The sequence below is a fragment of the Pygoscelis adeliae genome, unplaced genomic scaffold (genome assembly GCF_000699105.1).
Source record: "Pygoscelis adeliae isolate BGI_AS28 unplaced genomic scaffold, ASM69910v1 Scaffold272, whole genome shotgun sequence".
In the NCBI taxonomy this organism is placed as follows: Eukaryota; Metazoa; Chordata; class Aves; order Sphenisciformes; family Spheniscidae; genus Pygoscelis; species Pygoscelis adeliae.
In genome coordinates, this window is record NW_008824282.1 from 1,114,983 (window position 1) to 1,137,516 (window position 22,534).

The 22,534-nt window shown below is 40.4% G+C and overlaps 1 protein-coding gene across 1 annotated transcript in view; it reads right to left on the reverse strand.

Annotated features, from left to right (window-relative positions):
- Positions 1-22,164, reverse strand: part of ADAMTS12 (ADAM metallopeptidase with thrombospondin type 1 motif, 12) — a 175,443-nt gene extending 153,279 nt beyond the window's left edge. The window contains exons 1-2 of the mRNA XM_009318458.1: positions 22,101-22,164; positions 17,964-18,325 (exon numbers count right to left, since the gene is read on the reverse strand). Of these exons, the coding sequence (XP_009316733.1) occupies positions 17,964-18,325; positions 22,101-22,164 (426 nt within the window). The remainder of the gene's footprint in view (positions 1-17,963; positions 18,326-22,100) is intronic.
- Between the last annotated feature and the right edge of the window lie 370 nt (positions 22,165-22,534).

Below are 22,534 nucleotides of genomic sequence, written 5' to 3' on the forward strand. Positions count from 1 at the left end.
GGCTAAGACTCAGGAGTGCCAATGGCAGACTGACAATTCACAAATTCCTACACTTCACAGAAATCCATCCACTTTGAGAATCTGAGCTATTATGCCTCATGTGTTTTTCTAATTTGGACTTTTAATTCCCCCAAGATGTATCCATTTACAGGCTTTGTACGTCACTGCATCTCTGTGTTCTGCATCTTGAGTCTTCACACTGTATTGTCTGGGTGAAGAATGACTTTCCACGCAAGTGTTAGATGGTTCTTCATAGTTCAAAGAACAGAAATTCTTAGCAATGGGGAAACAGAACACTTGTCAAAGGATAAAAAATGCATCTCAGTTTGACTAGCTTCAGTCTCCAAAAAGAAGCTTGACATAAACAAACTTGGCTCGTTTATATTTTAAAATATCTAACTGTCATTCAAGCTCATTACAGAACACATTTCTTCATAAGTGTTATGATAATCAACTTAATTAGAAAAAGTACTATATAAAGCAACATTGATACCCATAACATGAAGAGGCTATGCCAAAAGCTGATTTGCTATCTTGCTGGAAGAAGACATGTCCTAATTACAAAAAAATGGCCAAAAAGATAACACAACTGTCTTGGAGATCGTATTCCTTTCTAATAACCAGCAAAGTAGTTCAGAGCACTGCTACAAAACAAATTTGATGGCCTAAAACCTCACCAGGGTAAACCAGTGTAGCTGATGATCTGGTGTTACATATTTAGTCTCTCTTTCAACACACAGTTACTTCTTTTCCTGGAAGACAGTGATTATTACTGCAAGCAGGGGCTTTGTGGTTAGTCATAGCTAATTTACGGTCTCCAGTTTCATTCCCTCCTCAGATCTGGATTGCCTCCCACAGGAACAGTAATGGTCATTTAGCTTTATAACTCTCCTTGGCATCTCTCTCCTGACTTTTGAACTCTTCTCCAGAGCCAAGTGAAATCTATTTGCTCATTCAAAAAAGAACACTTAATTGGATAAACAAGTGGCATGTTGTCCCTGTAGCTTAGCTAGCAATAAGAAACATGCATTTCTCTGGGTAAGGAGAAACCGGTACTATTCTAATTTATCCCTTTTTTCTGGCTGTCAGGACTGGGGTCCTACTTTGAAGAAATAGCAGTAGCTTCCTCTATGCATTTTGATGCAAAAAAGGTTAAATGCACCTGCCATTTTTTGACTAGCATCTGCTACCAGGCTGTAATTCAACTAGGTATATTAAGATACATTAAAAGCTGTCAGCAAGTACTGAGCCACTCTGAGCTGACATGATGTAAAAATTTGTCGAGGGAAGAAGTACGGCTTCTCCCTTTGGTTATGAGTTATGATGAAAAAGACAACAGCTGTTGTAAAATGTGTAGGCAATGCAGTTCAAATGCTTTGGTGTCAACTATAGACACGGCCAAGACTGTTTAACGTAGATTAAGATCTAATGAGGCCCTTTGAGGACAAAGAGCAACAAAGGACATCCAGATTTCAAATGGAAAACAAAGCCAGAAGGAACTTATTTTTTAAAAAAATCCTCAAATCTCATGGCAGCAGTAGCAGCCAATTCTTGTTTTGTATACCATGCACAACACAACTTTCAAGAGAAGGGCACCTATATTAACAACTAGATATAGCAAAAATACTCAGGGTTGGTGAAAACCTGTTACATACCCTATGTCATCAGAACACAAGAATGGCCAGACTGGATTAAAATAAAGATCCCTTCAGCCCAGCAGCCTTCCTCTGGCAGCAGACAAGAGCAGGTTCTTATGGAAAGGCTGCAAGAACAGTACAAGGATGAAAGGACACGATCCCTGACCTCCAGATGTTCTGGCAATCTTCTGGTTAGGGACTTCTCGAGTCAAAGGCCGCTTTCTCATCACTTTGCTGGAGCTCTCCTCCATCAGTTGATTGTTTGATCCATTTACTATTCTTACATCCAAGGTATCTCATTGCCCACATATTTACCCACCTTCCAAGGTCAATTTAAATGATATATTATCTCAGAGTTAGTAATTCAGCGTTTTTATATTAATTCCTTTTGAATAGCACCTTGTTTTAGTGATTTGCTGTTTTTCATTAAACAATGTAGCTTCTCCGCTATGGCCTTGTGTCCTTTAACCACCTCTTTTATTCTCAGTCACATACTTGTTAACAGAATCTCAGGAAGGCTTCCTGATTCTGAAATGTTTGAAAAAGTTCCTAATTTGTGCACCTTTAACTAGCTTTTCTTCAAGACATTTTTTGCTTATGAACCAAGTTTTTCAGTTATTTTACCAGCTTGTACGTTAATTTTAATTTAATTTTTTCCCCCACCAAATATAATTACTGCATTTGCAAGAACTAAATTTTTTATTTCCTTTTACTTGGTTTTAATTCCTACTATTTATTCCCACCAGCTTTTCATGTTTGATATTTTTTAAAAAAGAATAAAGACAATAATCATGAATTATCACTTGTCTTTAGCTTCCAAGAAGTTATCATTAAACAAGTCCCATACAACTTAAGTATTTTACCCCTCCAGCTGTTTCTTTTTAAACCTTCATCATTTTTAAGCAGTTTCCCTTTTAGAAGTTAAACACACCCATAGCAGACTCACACTAGATCTACAGGATTAGAAATCAGAGCTGCAACTCCAGCACAAGTTAATAGTTAAAAATTATTGCTTGTAATTATAACAGATCTTAGAGAGCTAGTCTTAGATGCAGTACCTTATTATATTCAGCACAGCACTAACACAACATAAAGATATTTCTCACCCTAGCAGAAGGACCTCTGACAGTCCCAGTGTGAGAAAGAAATTATAATAAAGACTGAGAAACACAACATTTTTTCCTTTTTTTTTTTTTAATAACGAAACACGTGCATCATTAAGACTAGCACAGTTTCCTCTGCCTATTTGTTTTGCATACCTTAACACAGCAGAAAGACTGGGGAGGGCAAATACTACATATTTAATACCTGTCTGTACAAACATTTAAATACATAAATCATCTTCCTTGTCAGAATAGGACCACAGGTAGAAAGAAGTATTCACTGACAGCTGCCATAATAATAGCCGAGATGGCTAAAGGAACTTAGCTTGAGGAGAGTGCAAATGAAATACAGCAATCACAAGGGTAGTTTTACTTTGGCAGCTGTATATTATGCCATGCTGCATAGCATGCAAGGGGAAAAAAAATGAAAATAACAACACATCAGTGATGCTGCAAGGAGCAGTTTTATCCCATTCATGTTTCCCTGTTCCATTTAAGATGCTTCAGAACACAGCCATTGACTAAGAAGTGAAGCTACTATGCCAACTTAATTGCCAAGGTAAAACAGGAACTACACATAAGACATCCACTCCAGGCATCCATGGGCAGGATTCACTACGATTATTCATGAATCATGTTTGGAAGTCTTTTCTTCCAAGACATTAAATTTTCCCTTTCCTGAAGAAACAGCAGATTGGAAACGTACACACTCCCCCCAGAGATCTCCAAATGCTTTTTGCCTCCCATGCCCTCTGTGAGGCAGGCTGCTGGGGTCCATTGGTTTTATTCTATACACTGTTCTGCATTATACCACCACCTCAGCTAGTTTGTCAGCTATCTGCCAGCATACTGCACGCTGTCAGAAGTGCTTCTTTATATGGCAACTATGCTAAAGAAAAGGTATATTAAAAAATCCACCTTATGAAAAAAGGACTTTTTCCCACCCACATGAGATGCGAGACTCAGCCCTATTTATACTAAATAATATTTTTTTTTAGTTTCATACTGATAACACCTGGACTGTCGATCTCCATTGCAGTCCACAGCAAGGGGCACACGTTACATTACCTCCAGATGGAGACTGAAGAAACAACCCATGTTTTGGCCTCCTCGCTTCCAGCTGAAGCACATTGTGAACACGCCATGTTTCCTGGCACGCAGGGCCAACCGTAGCCACCCCTTCACACTGCCTAACCTCACCTGCCTCCTGTCTGATTCTTCCCACGTCTGGGAAGCAGCAGCAGCATGAACGCGAGGGAGCATTACGGTTCTGTGCTACTCCCCATGGCTGCCCAAACAGACCCAGACACTTAACTGGCTTCATGCACTCCTCTCATACATCAGAGAAGGAAGCAAGAGCCATTGCAAGAACCAGGCGTGCAATATCTGCAGACACTTGCTCAGCTCTCAGGCCTTCATACAAATTTCTCATCTGCTCTTTCCAGCCCCCAACTTATCATTATTCCAAAACTTACAGCCCAGTAGCGTATTCATGCCCTGACCAGGAAGGGCTCCATGGCATGAAATGTTACACAAAGGAGCAGCGAAGGACAGTCACAACTTACATTCACCAAGTACTCTTATTCAAGCTCTTTCTTCATTTAACCACCTGCAAGTGGGCAGAGTTGTGAGGGGTCAGAGCAGTCACAGTACCGAGATTACTGTAGAGTCAACAGCACCAAACTGAATTTTAACCTAAATGCACTCAAGTCTGCAACTTCCCTATAAGCGATTTACATCTCAAGACAGCCCCTCAAAGTCCCTGACAGTACTGACAGCACAATGAAAATGCTGCCTTTTAAAACTGGTTACTAGCTTGTCTGGGGCAAACGATGGTGTACTTGACCTAGAAAGATTGATGATTTCTGGCTTATGAAAATACATTATTACCAGAGAGTAACAGTTCTAGAGAGAACTGCAGACACAATTTTCTTTCACTTAAAGGACTCGAGGAAAAAAAAAATTAGCAGAAATTTAGGAAGTTACATGCCAGGCTTGTTTGTTTTCAATTTAAGATGTTATTTCTGACTATAAACATTCACAGGTAACAATATTCCTCTGCCAATCTTGCAAATACAAATTTGATCCATTGTAGAATGCAAAAATTATTTGCAGTTAATAGATTGCCACCACTGTGCAATTCATAAACAATAATTATGCAACATTCAAAACATCAGAGACACTAGAAATATTTGCATGGGTGCACTACAATATCATGTTTGTCATTCAATACTGATGGAAATACAGCCCAAAAGAAAATTCTACTAGTTCAGCTGTCCCTGTGCCCACCCACAAAGCAACAGGCATCTAATCAGGGACTCATTAAACAAAATTTTTGAGATGGGAACAATTGTTTGGGAAGAACTGAGATTAATGGTTGTTAAACTACCTGGCATTCAGAAATATAAAGCTGCGGATTTTTTCTGTCAGTTCCCACCCCCCCTTAAAAAAAACTGCAGATTGAGCTCAACTAAAACAATGTAATGAACAAACTGGAAGAATTGTTTTCCAATAATTTCCATAACTCCAAAACATAAACTGTTTGCTAGCTTTCATTTTAGGAAGTTATCCAAAATTACATATCGAGAGGCAAAATCCCGAACAAAAATTTAGTTTTGGATCCAACTAAAGTTCCTGTTGAAATTATGCTATGTGGGCATGTCGGAAAAAGGGGGTTGGGGAGAAATGTTTTGTTTAGTGATAAAACTCTCCAAATTAAATGTAGTTGATCTGAAGATACCAAAAGTAATTACTCATAGTATACTTTTTGGCAGAGACATTTTTCTCAAGTGGTACACATGAACTGAAGTGTAATGGACTTCAGTAAGGGTGAAATACTACCTACTATGTCATTCCAGCTCCGTAAGTATCCACCAAGGAGATTTATAGTAATACAAATTACTTATATTTCTCTTGCTAACACAGAAGCATGTTAATCCTTAACAGAGGAGTTTCTGCAAAAAGAAAATAAATTACTCAGCAATTTTTTTTTTGCCAAAAACAACCATGCTTTGTCCCCCCATACCTAACCCGTTGTTTGCTTGATCTGGTCTAGACATAAAGACAGTGGACCTGACTAGATCTTGATTTATCTATTTTATAAACTCAAACTTGGATAAAATTTGAGGGAAGAGAAAATGAAGGTAAAAACCACAGGTACCAAAAATGAAGAAAAACATTTGCTTAAACTATTAAGTTCCATTAAGTTCCAGAGCCGTGGCATGTTAACAATGTTGCAAAAGAACATAATGAATTTTTTCTTCATGGCAACTGTCCTTGTGTTTACATTTTGGTTTAAAAATTAGTTTAGAGTCTGTTATACAGGATATAACACAGCTATAAGAAGTTATTCAGGAAAGTAAGGACAAATGATGACCAATGAACTTCAGAAAGCTCTCCTGAGCCTGAGCAGCTAGACAAGAAGAAGGAAGATGTAATTCACTGTAGATTAATGCAAATTGATAAAGCATGGCATAGTGAAGGGGAGAAGGCAGCAAAGAAATAATTCCAACCTTTGTGTATTAATATGATGGGCTCTGACCTACCTGCTACTGTGCAGAAATAGGAACCTGAGCTGCCATTTTCATGGAAAAAAATTTGGAACTATATAAGCAGCCCATCTCAACAGCTGTCCAAAAAGGCTGTGTCAAGTCTTCAGAATTACCAAAAAACAAAAAAAAAATATGAAGAATACACTATGCCACTGAGTAAACCATCTCAAACACTGTGCTCAGTGTTTGACTGTTCATTGTCTCCTCCAAGACAATAGCTTCAGGAAGCAGCAAATGAAGCTGATAAAAAGCTAGTGAAAAATAAAAGAAGATACATCTAAATCCATTTTTAAGTATTATAATTCATAGTAAAGATTCATGTTTCTAGCACCAAGTGACTCAGGGGAGACCAAGAAAGTGTGTGAAAGACTAATCCATCAATAGATTCTCAACAAAGACAATATACTGATATCAAGAAATTTGATCTGAGTTGAAAACAGAAGCAAAGATGAATAAAGGGGAGATGTCCTACTGCTCTGTTCTTACTCTTCCCTAGATATTTACTTAGTCATTGTTGGACAAAGGGTGCTGGGTAAAACAGACATTTACCCTATCCACAGTCTCCATTCTTACGATTTTGACCAGATTTGGTCCGTGACTGTTCTAGGTAAGGAAACAGGATTAACATTGCATCCAAATAAACAGATATTAAAGTTTGGATTGAGCATTTAGAATCATCTTTGTTTTAAATATATACATTTAAAAATGGAAAAAGAGTGGAATTTGAACAAAAGAAAACTTCAAATCAAAAACTGTGTCTGTATGAGCCTTTAGTGTGAGTTACAACTACAAGGGATTTACATCTACTCTTGGGATTTCCAGGCATCAACAAGCCTAAGCAGTTTGTTAGGCTTTGTTTATTTATTTTATTTATTTTTGTTTAGCAGTTTGTTTATTATATATAAACTATATAATAGTTTGGGTTGGAAGGGAACTCTGAAGGTCATCTAGTCCGACCCCCTGCCGTGGGCAGGGACATCTTCAACTAGACCAGGTTGCTCAGAGCCCCGTCCAACCTGACCTGGAATGTTTCCAGGGACGGGGCATCCACCACCTCTCTGGGCAACCTGTGCCAGTGTTTCACCACCCTCAGCATAAAAAATTTCTTCCTTATATCTAGTCTAAATCTACCCCCCCTTTAGTTTAAAGCCATTCCCCCTTGTCCTGTCGCAACAGGCCCTGCTAAAAAGTTTGCCGCCATCTTTTTTCTAAGCCCCCTTTAAGTACTGACAGGCTGCAAGAAGGTCTCCCCGAAGCCTTCTCTTCTCTAGGCTGAACAACCCCAACTCTCTCAGCCTTTCTTCATAGGAGAGGTGTTCCATCCACCTGATCATTTTTGTGGCCCTCTTCTGGACCTGCTCCAACAGGTCCTTGTCTTTCTTATGCTGTTCTTGTATTTCTTATCCCAGCCTAAATTACTTAATACTTCATTCTGTTGCAATTTACAAATGGGTTGGGAAAGTCCACTGTTAAGTGCCAGTTTCTGGAAAAAACCAATATATTTGGCCATGACTTGGTAATACCCAATACATACAACAGCATAGAAGCCTTCTCAGCACACAGCATGGATCTTAAACCAAGAGCTTTAGCTGCAGTGTAACTGTTCTGCAATGACCAAGCTACATGTATGTATATGTATTTGCATGTGTGTGTGTGTCTAATATATGTGTATATATAACCGCGCCCTGATGCTGATGCTGCTCAGAGACTGCAGTTGCTCCTCTCTGACAAAGATAATTGAAGAGGCAGGACCTGATCTTCAGGCTGCTGGTTTTCAGCTGGTGCCAGAAGCCAGGCTCACACAGCTGCTGTAAAAGTACCACTAGCCCATCTATCCTCTAAGTGTAAGCAGTACACACAGACTATTTGGGTCTGTTGTTTACATCACCATTGCTGTTTACCACCTAATATCCTGCCAATGTTTGTCTGCTCAGAACAGGAGCAAGACAGGCTTTTCTTGGTAATTCTTTTTTTTTTTAACAGCTAGAAAATAAGGCATGCAATTGGCAAGATTTGTCCCTATTAATGTCACATGATATGCATCACTGACTGGGTATGTAGGAAAGGTTCGGTTCTTCCCCTCTCTTCTGCTCATCATTAATGATTACATACAAAGCATGTGCTGTGATGGGCAGCAGGTACAGCATATTGTTAATATGGCAACCAGTGCAAACAATTCTGTTTACTTCCAAGCTGGACCCTTCCTTTCAGCATCATGAAAATGGATTAAAGAAAAAAAAAATTTCTATTAACAGCAGAATTATCAAAACCTCATTTCCCCACAGATTTGCTTCTCACATGTGCTCCATTTCCTCACTTAAAGTAATTTTCTCCAATCTCTCCTGAATCTTTCAGCACTCCTTACTATCAGCTGGGCCAGAGGTAGCACTGCACTCTGCTCAGTAACAACTTACAGTTGTGCTGAGCCACTGGTCAACATACATGTGTTCATCCATCATTTCACTGATCAAAAGTTCCCACCTTTACCTGCAAAATTTGTAAGAACTTAATGGCTTTGATACCTCCATTCCTCTTTCAGATTGGGCTGAATTTGGCCAACAACTTCCAAAGATACTAGATGAAACAAAGAACAGACCATCTTACAAACCTCACATCATTAAGAATCAAGGAAAAATAGATGTTATGTATATTTTTCACTTCTGGGTTCTGAACCTTTAGGCTTAAGTCACAATCCCACAGTTTTCCCTCAGTAAATGAGACACTTTCTGTAAAAAACACCACACTCATGAAATCATGAATGAAGACTTCCAGAAAAAAAAACAAAACAAAAAAAAAAAAAACCACCACACACACATACTTACAAGATTCATTAAAAAGACTCATGGTAACTAGAAATATGATTGACAGCTCTGTATACTAATGATATTCCTAAGTAATTAGTAAATAAGTAGGTACAGATTTAAACAAGAGAATAACTCTTAAAACTATATAAAAAAAGAGTCTGTCTTTCGTATTCTCAAAAAAGAGTTATCTTAAAGGAGCCAGACATTCTAACCCTGGGTAGTCCATTCAAATCAGTTCATACTGACTAATCCTTATTTTAACCTACCCCATCAATGACTGTTCCACTGAAACATAACAACCACATTATAAAAACTCCAGCCATACCCAGCTTCTGGGCTAACAACTTCATATTGGTTGAAGGTGACAAGGCCAAGACCAGGACCCACAGACACAGCCAGATTCTCATGTATTGAGATCACTGATGAGATTCATTTGACCTGTCAATTAGAGTATTTTTGCAGACAAAAGACTGGGGGAAGGGAGATGGCAGATGGATAGTTGAAGTTCCAACACAAAGAAAAGAGATGTATGTTAAAGTACTGCAGCAAATACTAGTCAAATTTGAATGATGAATCTGTTGGAAAAAAACACCCAAACAACAAAACAAACAAAAAAACACCACCACGCACCCTATCTTTGGATCATCTTAAAAAAAAAAACAAAACCAAAACCACACAACATAACACTAGCCCAGCAAGGAGAATATCCAGATATTTATTATTATATGGAGAAAACAGGCAAACCAAGCATGACATAGAACAGATGCACAGGGAACGCTGTATTTACTTTGAGTGTAAATGTTTCTACTTACAGCATTTTCCATACTACTGCCTAAGAGAAGAAACGTACAGCAGATACACAACAGAGTTACTTAGCAGATCTTTCCTTCTTTACAAGTGCCAGAAAAAGCCAAATCACAACATTGAGACTTTGGAAGCTCCATTATATCCAACCATGGAGCAATTCCTATCCCCAAGGAAAAGGCTGGCAGCTTGCTTTCATGCCTGGCGTTCTCCAAACACCTTATTCCTACAACTTTTTTCCATCAGATTATCGCGAGCTGGACAAACCAAAAAAGGCTGCTGTGGAGATGTCACTGACATCTAATTAAGAAGGCACAACTGGCAGATAGGGCCATCTGCCATACTTCCAACCACAAGCAGGACCCACCAAGTACTATATGGTAGGGAAATGGCAAACAAAGAAGTGAAAGACTCTCTTAGAGGAAGCAAGGAGAGATGAGTGAAGGGGAAGAGACCCTGTGCTGGTTTTGGCTCAGATAGAGTTAATTTTCTTCATAGTAGCTAGTATGGGGTCATGCTCAGCATATAAAGCTGGAGGAAGAAGAAGGAAGGGAGGGACGTTCGGAGTGATGGCATTTGTCTTCCCAAGTAACCATTATGCGTGATGGAGCCCTGCTTTCCTGGTGTCGTGGTTTAACCTCAGTTGGCAACTGAGCACCACACAGCTGCTTACTCACTCCCCCCGACCCAGTGGGATGGGGGAGAGAATTGGAAGAGCACAAGTGAGAAAAACTCATGGGTTGAGATAAAAACAGTTTAATAATTGAAATAAAATAATAATAATGACGTAATAATAATAATAATAATAATACGCAAAGCAAGTGATGCACAGTACAATTGCTCACCACCCACCCACCGATGCCCAGCCAGTCCCCGAGCAGCGGCCTCGTACTGAGCATGACGTCCCATGGTATGGAATGTTTCTTTGGCCAGTTTGGCTGTGCCCCCTCCCAGCTTCTTATGCACCCCCAGCCTTCTCAGTCGGTAGAGCGTGGGAAGCTGAAAAGTCCTTGACCAGTGTAAGCACTGCTCAGCAACAACTAAATCATCAGTGTGTTATCAACTTTGTTCTCATCCTAAATCCAAAACACAGCACTGTACCAGCTACTAGGAAGGAAATTAACTCTATCCCTGCCGAAACCAGGACACCTGGAGATGGCTGAACACCTGGCTGCCCAAGGGAAGTAGTGAATGAATTCCTTGTTTTGCTCTTCTTGCATGTGTGGCTTTTGCTTTACTTACTAAACTGTCTTTATCCCAACCCACGAGTTTTCTCACTTTTACCCTTCCAATTCTCTCCCCCATCCCACCAGGGGGGAATGAGCCAGTGGCTGTGTGGTGTTTAGCTGCTGACTGGGGTTAAATCATGACAGAGCTCTGAAGAAGAACTTGTGTATTTGTCTCCCAGCACCCTTGCTCCCAGAACGGAATTCATTTATTTGAGGTAGCGCTACGGGAATACACTCCAATTCATCTCTTAAAGTAACAGCCACCAAAACAGCATGTGTGTCCAAATGTGTTCTGGGGCTGTACAATTCCATGTCAGGGATCAGTGCTGAATCCAGTTTCAGATGGTCACAAGTGCAACTGAAGAAAAGGTTACGTCTCCCCTTTCCTTAAGTGTATTTCTGCACTGCCACATTACAATAATCGAAGTTTGCCACTTACAATAATCGAAGAAAAAAAAAATTTAAAGAGAAACAATTTTGTTGGTTGCAGGTATACCACAAAGGAATAGAAAGACATGGTCATTTTTCTGAGCTATAGGAATGAATTGTGTAGAACAGTAGCTTTGCAAAGCTCTAGTAACAACCTTTAACAACAGATTAACAAACAAATTGTTAATAACCAGCCAACCTAACAAATTGGGAGATATAGAAGCAGATAAAAATCCCTATTATAAGCTTAGTAATGCATTTTATTATTCCATTACTTTAGAACAAAATATTATAAAACTGTTTTAAAGTAAAGATTCCTTTATCCCCAAAGCTCATCTAAGGAAAACACCAAGTAGTCCAACATCCTGATGCAGGCTTTCCATATCCATAGGAGAGGAAAGTCTAACCAGCAGTATTAGACCACTTTCATAGGGCACACTACCACTGAAGTGTGGTTACGGTACCGGAATAGAACTGTTCAACCTGGGACAGATCATAAGATGACAACATGTGGGTCAGCATGGAAAAGGCATCTCACACTAACTAGAAAAGCTTCATGGCATGTAGCAGGAGAACAGAGATCATGCTGAATTCCCCCAAACTGAAGCAAGTCTGCAACAGATAAAATGCCTTTGGTGGATTTTATGCTACATTGAGTGGACCAGATTAAGAATATAGGTAACACTGCATAAGTACCAGAGCTCATTCTTAGGCTTCATATAATGGTGATATCCTGCAATAAGGAGAATGGTTATATTCGAGCGGAATTCAGCTACCATTCTGCTTTTCGGTGACAAACTTGCCACGTGTCAGGATAGACACAGATCTGCCCAGAGAGGTCTCACTTGGAGCATCTCCCACCAGCTGCCATATAAAGAGAAATGGTCATACAGCCACCAATTAAAAGTTCACAGAGGGCTGCCCTGACTGTGGCTGGGCACAAAGGGAAGAACTGAGGTGGGGAAAACCTTTCAAAAATCCTGGGCACAGCAGCTGCAGTGTTCTGCAGAGGCTGAATTTCTGGAGGGGGAATAAATAAACAAACAGTGCTTCATGACTTTGTACTGCATTGCTGCTGCCTGGGCAGCAGACAACGACAGCACTTCTTGTAAATGCTGATACCCATCAGGACAGAGACAACCCCCTGACCCGCTGGAGACAGACAAAGCATGACGTGTCCACAGTGCTACACAAGGCCCAGTATGGCCAGGAGCTTACCAGGTACACGTGTATAGACTGTTCTCAATTTCCATCCTAATGTTTTTCCATCCTTCTGCCATTTCCCTGCTAATGCTGGTATAGCCTTTGAAGATAAAAGTATTACCAGAAGCAACTGTCCATTGACAGCTCTACACTGTAAACAAGTGTCAAGGAAACAAAGCCTTAATGATGCTCTGTCATCTAAAAATACTATAAACAATGTCTGTGTTACTAATGAATAAAAGAGGGCCTTGTTCCTAATGAAGAGGATAGACTATCAGAGAAAAATTCACTTCCCAGCTTTATAGGACTCGGTGCATAAACCTAGGGTATTCATTGAGCTTTGCTCCCTCCCAGCCCTACCAAGAGGACAAGCTGATGCTACTGCTGTTACACAAGGGATCTCAGGACTAACACACAACTGAGAATTAAGGCATTAGTATTTGGAAAAGTTCATTATAATCTTCTGTGGAAAGGCACTGTGGAAACATAAAGTATTATTAGAAGTGTGCCCTAAATAGCCTGCCAAGACAAATCCAAGTATTATTTCCACTGAGAGGGACAAAAACAAAACTATTTTCTCCTTTTACTTCTTCTTGGAAATTTTCCTGTACCTAAGACATTTCATGTCTGCTCTCTTCCCCAGTGCAACAGTTTGATCCATTTCTGGTGCTCCAGTAGTGACTTCCTCTCTGGGGTTTCCTCCTCGCATTGTGACCCAAAATAAACAGCAAGGTCTGCCCCACTCTTCCCATGTTAACACAGTCTCATGCATTATTCTACAAGATCCAGAAGTGCAAAAGACTTAACTAAACAACTGATGCAGAGAAGAAGAGACAGAGCTTACAGCATCATGTTCTTCAACCTGTTCAGAAGGTCATGACCTATTTAGCATGAAAGGGAAACAAGGATATCACAAGGTGTTAGAAAAAAAATGGATTTGGAAATTACAACTTAGTTCCTCCAGATCTCTGCTAGTTTATCCTTTCTATCCCCTTGTCCGATTCTGCCCAAATCCCTTATGAACGTAGCCATTTGTTTCCAAATATATTTCTGAAATTAGAAACATATTTACACTTTTAAAAAAGAACAATGTCATACAACGACTGTCCTCCCCATTCTTCTATCTCAAATCTGTCACTGTTATTTCTCTTGCAGGCCATTTTGGGAACATATAAATACATAGGAAAATGAAATTTGTAAGACATCAGCATACTTTGTTTTCAAAACAACTAAGGAAATGCTGCAATTCTTAAGTATGATGATATTCTAACTGAAAAAGCAACATACTGTCAACCTGGAGAAGCACTGATGGCAAAAAGCTGTTTCCCACATTTTGAAAGTGTCACTTTTCTTTTTCAATCTTTTGTCAATATGATTTAGTCAAACAGATGCCCCTCTGAAAACCACATCTTCTCAGCACCATCCATTTGATTTATGCAGAAGAAATTTGATTCTGAAGAGTGTCATGAATAAAAACAGATAGTAAGAATAACAACAAATATCTTTGCTACATGAGTGATGCCCGTGTAATGCCAATGGAAGCAGGAATAAAAAAAGAAGGGAGATGAAAATCCACTTCTAGGTTTTCTATACTTCCAGTGCTGTGTGTGAGTGATCTTTATGACAGAACACAAATCTACACCACACATCTTTGTTCTTATACACTGCTATTATCCTGGAAATTCAGGAACTTTCAAATATGAACCAAATAGACTTCACATGAGAGGAAGTCATTCCAGAAAGAGGACTAAAACTAGGATTCCTCTCCCACAGGCATCTTTAGGATTTTATTTTGCCCCACTTCAGGCCAAAATATTTTTTTTGGTGGGGGGTAGGGAGGTGGGCAGTGTTGCAAAAGATGACATATTCTTAAGCAATTCACTTGGACAAAATTACAAGATAACATTTCAATCATTTCGCACTAAAAATGTCAACAAAAGGGATATTCCAGTAAGACGTATTTATTTAATCAAATCAGTATTTTCCAGTATCATAAATTTTTTTACCAGCTCCTATCATTACGAAAGCCAAAAATTAGCAGTTCAGGGATCACACACTTTCCTGTCACTCATTACCATGGTAAATCAGTGCCTCATTTAGCTTATTAAAGACCATCTCAACAAAAAAAGCACAGTATGTTTATCATTTTATAATGTACCTGAGCTGTCAAGCAAAAACAGTATCAGGAAAGGAACATTGCTAATATTCCTGTTCCCCATATTTGAAGGCTAAGATATTGGTTCTTACCAGCTCTTGGGTTATGAGGCTTGAGCACATCAGCACTCTGCCAGCTTGCAGTGGTGGGCTGAGGAGCTAAGTTTTATTGGGATCCATTTGCCGAAGTATACACTCAGAGTGCCGGCCTGACCCAGCCTGTCACAGGTGAGGACTCACGCAGCAGCCACTGCTGCCAAAGCATATTCTAGGAATATGTTTTGTTACCTTCCTCGTCTTCCCATCTCAGCCCCAAGGATCTTTATTAACTCACCCTGTCCTCACCCACCATATAACTTTTTATCAAGTAGTTTAGAATTAATCTCCTACAGTAAACAAGCTTACAATTTCTCCTCGTGGGATAGGTTTTTAGTACCTCAAATAATTTGCTCTACTTCCATGGTGTTTACCTATTCTCAGTTCTCCTTCCCTCCCTTATAAGAATAAACAGAAAAATTGTTTTCAGTGGAGAAATACAACACATCCCAGGAAGAAAGAAAAAAAAAAAAAAAGAAAAAAGCAGAAATAGAGAAATAGACATGGTGCTGAAGAGCAAAAAATTGGGGATCTCCAGGATGGAAATAAGTTACCATTAGCTCAGGAAGCAGCAGACCACCACAGTTTCAGAAGTGTCAGGTTTTTATCCTGAAAACCAGATTGCATTTCTCAATGCTGGCAAAACTATTCATCAATAAATGTTTTCATATGACACTGGATTTTTTTTAAAGCTTTCAGGGGAAAGGCAAGCTAAACCACCTTTCCCCAGCTTGTGGCATTTAGACGAATTAAGAGATTCAGATCCAGCTCTTACTGCAACCTCTTCAGAGCATTGACTTCTGGACTTCAAAAATCATCACATCAAAACCATCATGTTTTTCCCTGGAGGTCGCTTTCAACCTGAATTAATTTATGATTCTATATTTTCAACATTTCAGTTTGGGGTAGAGGGGGAAACCAAACCACAACAATATTTTTCTGATACAACTGTTTTGTCAAAAAGAAAAAATCCTCAAGCCTGTATTCTAGCAAACATTGTTTCACAAACCTCCAAATCAAAGTAAACCTCAAAAAGTTTGTAACCCAAATAAAAGGATCACTTTGAAGGATATTACCAAGCTGAATTTAAAATGTAATTTGAGTATTTTTTTTTTAAATCCTTGTTGCGGACTAAATACTTCAGAAGGCATAATGAAGACCTAGCACCTCGTTTTCAAGTTCTCATCCTAATGAAAACTAACAAAAACATTCTGGTAAAGCACAAGACAACCAACCAAAGGAACAACTTGTATCATCATATCTCCTTTTCCTTACTGACCCTGTATGACCATAATATGTTTCAGGGAAGTTTTGATAAGTTGGTCCCCACTGGAAGAATTACTTAGAAAATCCCTGATCTTCATGCCTGTGGGACTGAAGCTTCTGACCTCAAGCAATGGTCTGTTTCTCTAGGCAACATGCCAAAAGTGTTATCAGCACTTGTGTAAGATTCCAAAGTTTCCCATTTCGTCTACATAAAAGCTGTCTTCATGTTACTTTTCGTATATTGTCAGGATATTTCTGTAACCCACTGATTTTCCAAAGGTTCTGAAAGCTTCATACTTCTCAATAGCAAGGAACATACTTCAATATTGACAGGCTGGCAGGGAAGGGAGATACTTTACAGACACTCACCTTGGTGTTGAGTTCAGGCTCAAGACTGAAACATCAGATCCTAGTCTGTTGTACACTGAGATGTGTTGGCCAAAAGGCATCAGTGCACTGCTCTATGCACTTTTAAATACTATCATTTGTCACTCAAGGATGTAGGCGCTAGAGCACATGCATGCTGCACACACTTCATCACCTCTGCCTGCACACTCCAGAAACCCTTTGCATTTTGCATCTCACAGATTACATGTGCCATTTTACACAGCTCTCTACAGCATCCCCTTCACATTCAGGCAGTTTGTCTCTTCTTCCCCTCCCTGACAAGATAGGTTCAGCCTTATCCTCTAGAACTAGAGACCTAAGCTATGGTAGTGCTAAAAAACAAAGCACAGCAAAACTAAGGTTTCCACCTCCTTGTCTCAGTCTGAACCATAGGCTATTGAGAAATGTAACACTTCAAGGTCCAGCCTTAGAAGTGCTCTTTGGAATGAGGGACGCCTAGAGGTGGTTCAGGTTTGAATTTAAAGCTCTGGCTAAGGTTGTATCTATCCTATCATTTATTTCTGAAGTTGCAGTGCAGTTCTGAAGCAAATCTCCCAGTTTTCCCAACCTACCATCAGTTGGTTTGATTTGCAGAGCAGTTTCAGCGCACCTGAGCTACCTTCCTTTTAGAGGAAAATAAAACAGAAGCTCACGTCCAGATGCATAGCAAAGGCACTCCAACTACTAATGTGATCATAGAATCACAGAATCATTTATGTTGGAAAAGACCTTTAAGATCATCGAGTCCAACAGTAAAACTAACATTGCCAAGTCCACCACTAAACCATGTCCCTAAGCACCACATCTGCACATCTTTTAAATACCTCCAGGGATGGTGACTCAACCGCTTCCCTGGGCAGCCTGTTCCAATGTTTGACAACCCTTTCAGTGAAGAAATTTTTCCTAATATCCAATCTAAACCTCCCCTGGCGCAACTTGAGGCCGTTTCCGTTCATCCTATCACTATTACTCAAAAGCGATCAAAGCAATGACTGGATATTTGGATGACTTCAAGCCATGTGAATGATAGAGATGTGCAGACCAGACCACCAGAAAAAAAATCTAGTGAAAAGTAAACCCCAAGGGGCCTCAGCATCAACTTTTGACCTTCTGATTCTCTATTTCAAAAATCCAGATGACATTCATAGTATTAAACTGATTCTTTCAGAGCGTTATATCAGTAAGGTATCATATTGGCTCATCCAGTTTCTTAACAGACATATTCATATACCAATGCTCTAGCTCAGTTCTAATGACACCAAAATTAGCCCAGAACCCCAGTAAAGGTCACATCACTTACCAAGCCATTGCAAGTGCTGATCGCTGCTGTCCCACTCCCGGAACCTGGCTGTAACACTGTGCCAATGAAGTGGCAAGGAACTCCCGAGCGAGTTGCAATCTTTGCACTAGTGTGGTTGCCACGTCTCCTTTCTACTACGTAGTTATGGGAAAGAAATCCCATGTGGACAGTCAAGTTAAAAAACAGATCCTTCTCCTCATGGTTAATTTTGTAATATACCACATTTTCCTTTTTGCTGAGATCTCTCTTCTTTCTTGTGTTTGAGATGTGATGGTGTAAATTAAAAGAAAGAAAATGCCCGCTTGCATCTACTCTTGCTGGATCAGCCACGTGGTATTCTGGCAACGTCTTGATAAATTGCTCTGAAAAGAAGGGGGGGAAAAAAGAAGCAAAACTAGGGTGAGTGCTAGCCTGTTCAGATCTCGCATGATTTAAAGGGAAACTCAAAAGTGACAGCAATTCACCACACCATCCTACCAACAAAAAGGCAGGCAGTGCACAGACCATCGTGTAATAAAATCCTCAGTTGGGCTTTCTACTCTCCCATCATAACACTCAATTTAGAAGCTAAACATTCTTCTTTTCAAATGTTTTGTCACCATTCGTATAAAGGATTGACTGTCACACACACCCACCCCCCTTCCCAATCCCAGAAGAGCTGGGAACCCTCTCTGTCCTAGGCCCCCAGCACATGATGCTCTGATCAAGGAGATCATCCTCACACATCCAGAAAGCTGACCACCTGAAGTAGGAAACAGAGCCTTACAAATACACATGGGTGAAGAGAACACTACTAATTGGCTTGATAGGCTATAGCAATAGCACCTCAGTAGCAACAGCTTTAGCAGATGTTGCAGCAGAGGAGGGAATTTTAAAAAAGTGTTTGAAGGGGAATTAAGTAACCGTGCCCTTTTCTATAAGGGGTTCCAACCAGGGTAAGACTGGACACCTGATCACTTGTCAGGATCTAGCAGGGAAAGAAAGCATTACTGGCATTCTTGTCTCCTGCTATGACACAGAACAAACAACACCTGTTCCCAATTTTTTTTTTTTTTTTATTTTAAATTAGTGTAAAACTCAAAAGCCCCGAGCGAATAACATAAATCCACATAAAACACAGTCCCTAAGAACTCATACCCTAAGGGCCAGATCTTCCACTGGCATACTTGACTTCAGCCCAGGAAATCACAGTCTGAACACATTTCATCAAAAAGAAATTGTGAGGATATATGTCATTCCAGTTCCTCTTTCCCCAGGGCTGTTCTTCGTTCCCAAAGTCCCAGCCATTTATACATGAAGCGATCACACCTCATTCATTAATTAAGCTGGCTAACAAATCAATTAGCCTGCTCCAGGTACTTCCAGAGCAATTTACTCCTCCCTAGGACTGGTAAGACAATCAATCCTTCTAGAGATACTTCTCTCTCCACTGCCTGCACCTTCAAAGCCACACAGGATAAATCATGCCCAGACAGATAGCTGTCTGGATTCATCCCCTTCGGGAGGAACGTATCTTCTTTGTCCTCATTAGCTGCAGTATGAGACATGGCTGCTCATGTTTCCTTAGGCCACGGACCCCTGAGACACGTGCACTGAAACACTCCCAATTCAAAAAAACACAAAATAAAACATACAGAAACCCCACTTCCCAGCGCATAGACAAAACTACATGAGAAATTTGGCCTTGTCTCAGTAACACCTTTATTTCTGAAGCAAGCTTATTCTCATACACAACAGATTTCTTTGTACACAAGCCTTCCCACCAGCCTACAACAACTTTGTGCCTTTACAGGACAAGCCACAGCAGTGGGCTTTTAGACCTTCACAGTGGCAGGTCTTCACAACACGGAGACAAACACCTACCACAAGTTCTGAGAGACATCTCCTGCCCTTGTCCACATAAGCACAGCAGGGACTGAGACATTGAAAACTCAGTCCACACTTCCATGCCTGCAGTTTACACAGCCAGTAGATAGCTCAAAAGGTGCCAGTTGCCTGACAATTATGCTGCAATAATAATATACTGTAATATAACTGTAATATAATAATTAACTAATTATTAAAACGTTTCCAAAACACCAGAGGGAATAAGATTACAACACAACAAAGTTTAACAAGATGAGGCTAAAGATAACTTCTGCAAGTAATCATTATCAGTTTTGTCTAGACTGTTGGGTAGAGGCTAGCAAAGGCAATCCTACAAATAACAGAACAATTTACTGCGTTCCACATTAAGCCTAGCATACCGCTTCACCTTTTGAGCTGGAGAAGAGTCTAAAACAAAGACAGGAGGTACAATTTTGGTGATACCTTTCTGCCCTTCTAGGAAAGAGTAACACTCAACTAGAAGGCAGAGGCAACAAACAGAATAACAATACATACAACCCACACTGCACAAGAGTAAGGGTTGTATTCTTCAACATTGACTGCCTCAATATTCCTGAAGTAATAATTAATTCATATTAAAACACCACAGGTTCCCATAAAACTTAGTGCCAGCAAACATTAAATGGAGGGAATCTATCCCAGTGCCACTGACAAGCCTTGGAGCTGGCACTTCACAGTGTCCTTCTACTTGGCCACCTAGAACACTCTCCACTCCAGGGAAGCCCTGCCTGTCAAGTGGCAGTGCTCAGGATTTATAAGCAGGAAAGGGAAGACTTCCCTGGTCAGCCTGTGTAGCTCCAGAGAATGCTCTGTCTTTCTACAACTGCAGCCTGAGCATGCCAGCTTGCATCAGTGCTGCGAGCAAGACCAAAACGTCACACTGAGCAGGACACGTTCAAGTCAGTACTTTGCCTTGCAATCACAATGTTTGCACAGGCCCTTCTGGTCACACGGGATGAGCAAGATTCAGGCCCTTCAAGCTTTTTTGACTAGTCTAAGAATTGTTTAAGTTGTCGGAGAAACCTTCCCTGCAGACCTTTCTGCATCATTGAAAACATCTGATAATATTCAAAACTGCTGTCTGTTCTGCTCTTCTGTGGATTCAAACTCACCACACATGGCAGAGAACTGCCTGTATTAAGAATGGCTGCACACAAAGTGAATAAACTAGAATAAAGAGAAAAAAAATACACAACCTCTCACACATGACAGGAAAAGCATAATTTCTTTTAGACAGATAACATGTTTTCTGACAAAATTCCTCTAAAATGTGGCTCATCATTGGCCATTGTTTCATCTCCATCTTTGTAGTTCATCCATATCTGCCCCTCAAACCCTCTGGCTTCTTTTCAAACAATTTGAGATAGGAAATAACATTGCTCATCTCTGGAGGAATCATCTTCCCAAGCCAAAGAAAGGCTCTGTACCCAGGACCGAGCTCCAAAGCCCCATGGCAGGGAGCAGGCCTTCAACATTCAGCAAGGGCATCCTCAACTGTCCCATCTGCCACATTCGCCATGGATGTGGAGGGAGCACAACACTTAACAGTCACTTCAGCTATGTGAGGTACAAATTTTAGTCCTTCACACTTAACACTGCATTCAATCTTCCTTTGCAAAAAATTAGCCAAATTGCGAACTGTCCCTTTACACAAAGCTATTTGCAAACTCATCAAAAAGCCTAGGTTTTTCATGCCTAGAAAGTTAAATTAATTCTACATTCATTTCCAAATGCCTGACAATTAAACAGCTACTACATGCTAACACAGCCATCCCTGTTCTCTCCCATGTAGTGTCACAGAAATGCAATGATTATTTGCATTCACTTTAAATGAATCCAGCAGGAACTAACTTCAGGACAATTGTTCACTTTTCAGGCAGCTTACTTAACCACTCTTCCTTTCCACGATCTCCTCTGAAGGGGCACAGAAGATTTTCTCCTCTGTGTTCAAGCTCGCCCGCTGACAGCACCACAGCTGTTGATTGCATCAGGAAGGTTTTCAGGAAGCAAAATTTCCTCCTACACTTTCGGGTCTTCTACCACCAAGCAGAGTCTTTCAGCTAATCATAAGTTTTCTCTCTTGGGAGCTGCTTCTCTGATTTTCCTTAAACAGGCAACAGGATAAAATTCCTGAGTTACACTCCCTCAGGGAGGTGTGCAGCCAGCACCAACTGGGGGTATGAAATTAATCCACCCGGGGAGCAGCCTCAAGAGACTCCTCCCGCAGACGAAGCCTCGCTTTTAATTTACCATCCTCACTGAATATGAACAGCTTACAGTGGGTTTTATACCCTGATAACACCAATCCTTCCATAGTTCGTGCTGCTGCAGTACAGAAGTGATCGTTTATTTTAAAAAAATAAATAATCAGGACAGTAAACTTTTTCAGTTTAGTAGTACCAAACGATTCTGGTATTTAGAGAGATGCCCCTTAACGAGGAAGATGAGCAAAAAGCAGGATTTAGCAATACCTTCGTCTACACCGTGCAACTCCATGACTTCCAAAAAGCAGCAGGAAGGCGCAGCCGGAGCTGCGTGCTCTCACTGCAGAACTCTGAAGTCTGGAGCAGCCAGTCCAAGGAGGTGCTGAGGGCAGCGCTGCCAGCTCGTACCCGCAAGAGCCCGAGCAGTAACGCTAACACCAAGCGGGGGGCGGCGGGAGGCCGACACGGCGAGGAGCCCCC